Source organism: Mixophyes fleayi, chromosome 1 (assembly GCF_038048845.1).
Source record: "Mixophyes fleayi isolate aMixFle1 chromosome 1, aMixFle1.hap1, whole genome shotgun sequence".
In the NCBI taxonomy this organism is placed as follows: domain Eukaryota; kingdom Metazoa; phylum Chordata; class Amphibia; order Anura; family Limnodynastidae; genus Mixophyes; species Mixophyes fleayi.
This window is the reverse complement of record NC_134402.1, coordinates 350,098,879-350,101,425: the sequence shown is the minus strand read 5'-3', so window position 1 is coordinate 350,101,425 and position 2,547 is coordinate 350,098,879. Positions and strand designations below refer to the sequence as shown.

Here is a 2,547-nt window from a genome sequence, read left to right as displayed (position 1 = left end):
TTTATACATAATCTAGCATTACATCAATTTACCCCACCGATTAGTGCAGTACACACTGAAGCAGAAGGGGTCTGTGTCACATCTGGTGATGTGCAGAGCACAGAGGGCGGAAGGCAGATTAGAGTCCGTCTCATTACAAACTACTACACAATAGGAAAAACATTTATTTCTCTAAAATGTGTTTGATGTGAGTGCAATGTTTGTGACAGTCAGAGGGCAATGTGTAAATGATTTGAGTGCCTAGTTTTTTAAAACATCACTATACTCTTGTTTAATTAGCAGAAAATAAACACTGACACCATAGAAATTTAACTGCATTTATTGCAGTACAACACAATAAATAATAAAGGATAATGCTTATACAAAGTAAAAAAAGCATGAGGCAATAGTCATGTGTTAGCGCTAGCGACGCCTTTTTGCTTGCATATCGCTATGTTTTGCCCCACTCTGTCCTCTCCCTGGCCCACCCCTGGTGCGAGCACCTCTCCTTGGAGGAGTACTCTGTGCCGATCTGCTTGGCGTACTAGCGGTACTTGTGGTGGCCGAGGAAAAGGGTGCAGGCAAGCGGGCAATGAGTTCTTGCTGCAGTTGGCCTGCCAGCCGGGTCAGGTTCGCATTCCCCTCGCGAACGGAGGAATTTAATGCCTCCACAGCCCCAGTCATTTGGGCCATCTGCAGATTGGATTGCTCCCAGGCATTAGCCAGACGATTGATTGCAGCAGGAATTTGGCTATTTGTGCGGTGTATCCGCCTCAACTGGGCCGCAATTTGGGAAATGTTGTGAGTTTGGCTCTCCATGAAGACTGATTGCTGCTGCTGGAAAGCACCAATAGACTGCGCCATTTCACGGGCTGGGTCCATACTCTGAGGTGCCGGCTGCTGGTGTGCTGGGGCTTCAGCAGGGCCAGGTGCAACATCCTGGAAACCAGACACAGGGGCATCCACTGTTTCCAGGGTGATTATGGTTTGCTCATCTGGCTCAGGGGACATTTGGAGGGACTCCACCTGAGGTGCCTGGTATGAAGAGGGCCCTGTGTATGAAAATGACGGTAAGTATATAGGATATAATATGTTTGTATATTGCATTCTGAACACTTGATAGGAAAGAATAATCTTTACAAACTACAGATTGTTTCACAATTTTTGCATTAATGATTTATTGTCCTATGCTACCTGCTTAAGGATGCACATATTATCCTTTTAATACCCAGTATCATATGAACTATGTATGGTTGAGGGGGCTAAAAAAGCATAGTATTTGTAACCTACAAATATTGTGATTTATTACGCAATATCTGGCTAGACCGTGCCTTGGGGTACACAAATCCTATTTCAGTCCTCCCTCTGTGTAGTACATGCTGGGTATTTTGACTTAACTGCGTGTGTAAAAAAGTGAAGACGTTGCCTATAGCAACCAATCAGATTTGAGCTCTCTTTTTGTAGAATGCAATAAATAAAGTAAAGGTATATTCAGATTGGTTGCTCTAGCCAACATCTCAGTTTAGTAAATGTAGCCCTAAGGTCGCATAGCACACCATATTTTAATAAAAAAAATTTTGCCAGCAACATTTCCACAGAAAAACAATTAACTCCATTATTTAGCACAAAAACATAAATCACACACCTGCTTGCTCTTCTGTGGCCGAATCTCTGACTGAAGGTGGAGGTGTAGCTGTAGGAATGGGACTCAACTGTGGTCCAGGTGAATCTGGATGTATTAGAAAAAGCATACAATGTATTTGCAGCAAAAAGCCTTTTACAAATAATAAATCTTTGGAAGACATGTGTTTGCACATTAAAAAACAGTTATAAACAAAATTATTGCCCTTTACATACTGATTGAGTAAAAAAGACACTTTTACAATAAAAAAACATTTTCAATATTGTTAGCTTAAAAAGGACAAATCACTCACCAACTCCTTGGGCAAACGAGGGCGAATCTGTGTCTTGCACATTAATTCCCTCCACTATTTCACGGGGCATTATCTGCTGCAGCTCCTCCTCATAGCTGGTATATTCAACGCGAAGAGGGGGGCCACCACCCGTGCGTCTTGTGGACCTCCTTTCCTGGGCCATTTTTTCCTTCAACCTCCTCTTAATGTCCGAAAATCTCTTGCGGCAGTGCGCCACTGTCCTCTTTAGTGGGCCCACCGCGTTAACAGCGTCGCACACTCTCCCCCACAATTGGTGGCGCCGCCTTAGCGGAGTCTGGGCTGCCAGGTTCCCCAAGATCACCTCGTAGCAGGGAATGATATTGTGCACCAACACACAATTCTCATCATGTGAGAAGCGCACATTCCTCCCTGTCTTGGTCTTCCTGCTCTGTCCTGTCTCCTCAACCTCTCCCTCTCCCTCCTCTGACCCCTCAACCTCCATCTCCCTCTCCTCAGCCTCTGCTCCCCTCCTATCTCTGGACATTTTTACCCAGAAGACAGAAAAACACAAAACACTGAAGGACTTACAAACACAAAGAACAAACTACACTACCTACAGACACACTCTCCACACCGTCACACACAAGTAACACAGACAGAGGACAAGTCAAAT

General features: G+C 44.4%; 1 protein-coding gene across 1 annotated transcript; it reads right to left on the bottom strand.

Annotated features, from left to right (window-relative positions):
* Positions 1 to 385: 385 nt before the first annotated feature.
* On the bottom strand, positions 386 to 1,984 carry LOC142108811 (uncharacterized). The gene is made up of 3 exons (XM_075192699.1): positions 1,914 to 1,984; positions 1,625 to 1,708; positions 386 to 1,031 (listed from the first exon to the last, which is right to left on the bottom strand). Exons 1-3 carry the CDS (start codon positions 1,981 to 1,983, stop codon positions 403 to 405), a joined length of 783 nt encoding a protein of 260 aa, XP_075048800.1. The 5' UTR covers position 1,984; the 3' UTR covers positions 386 to 402.
* Positions 1,985 to 2,547: the final 563 nt, after the last annotated feature.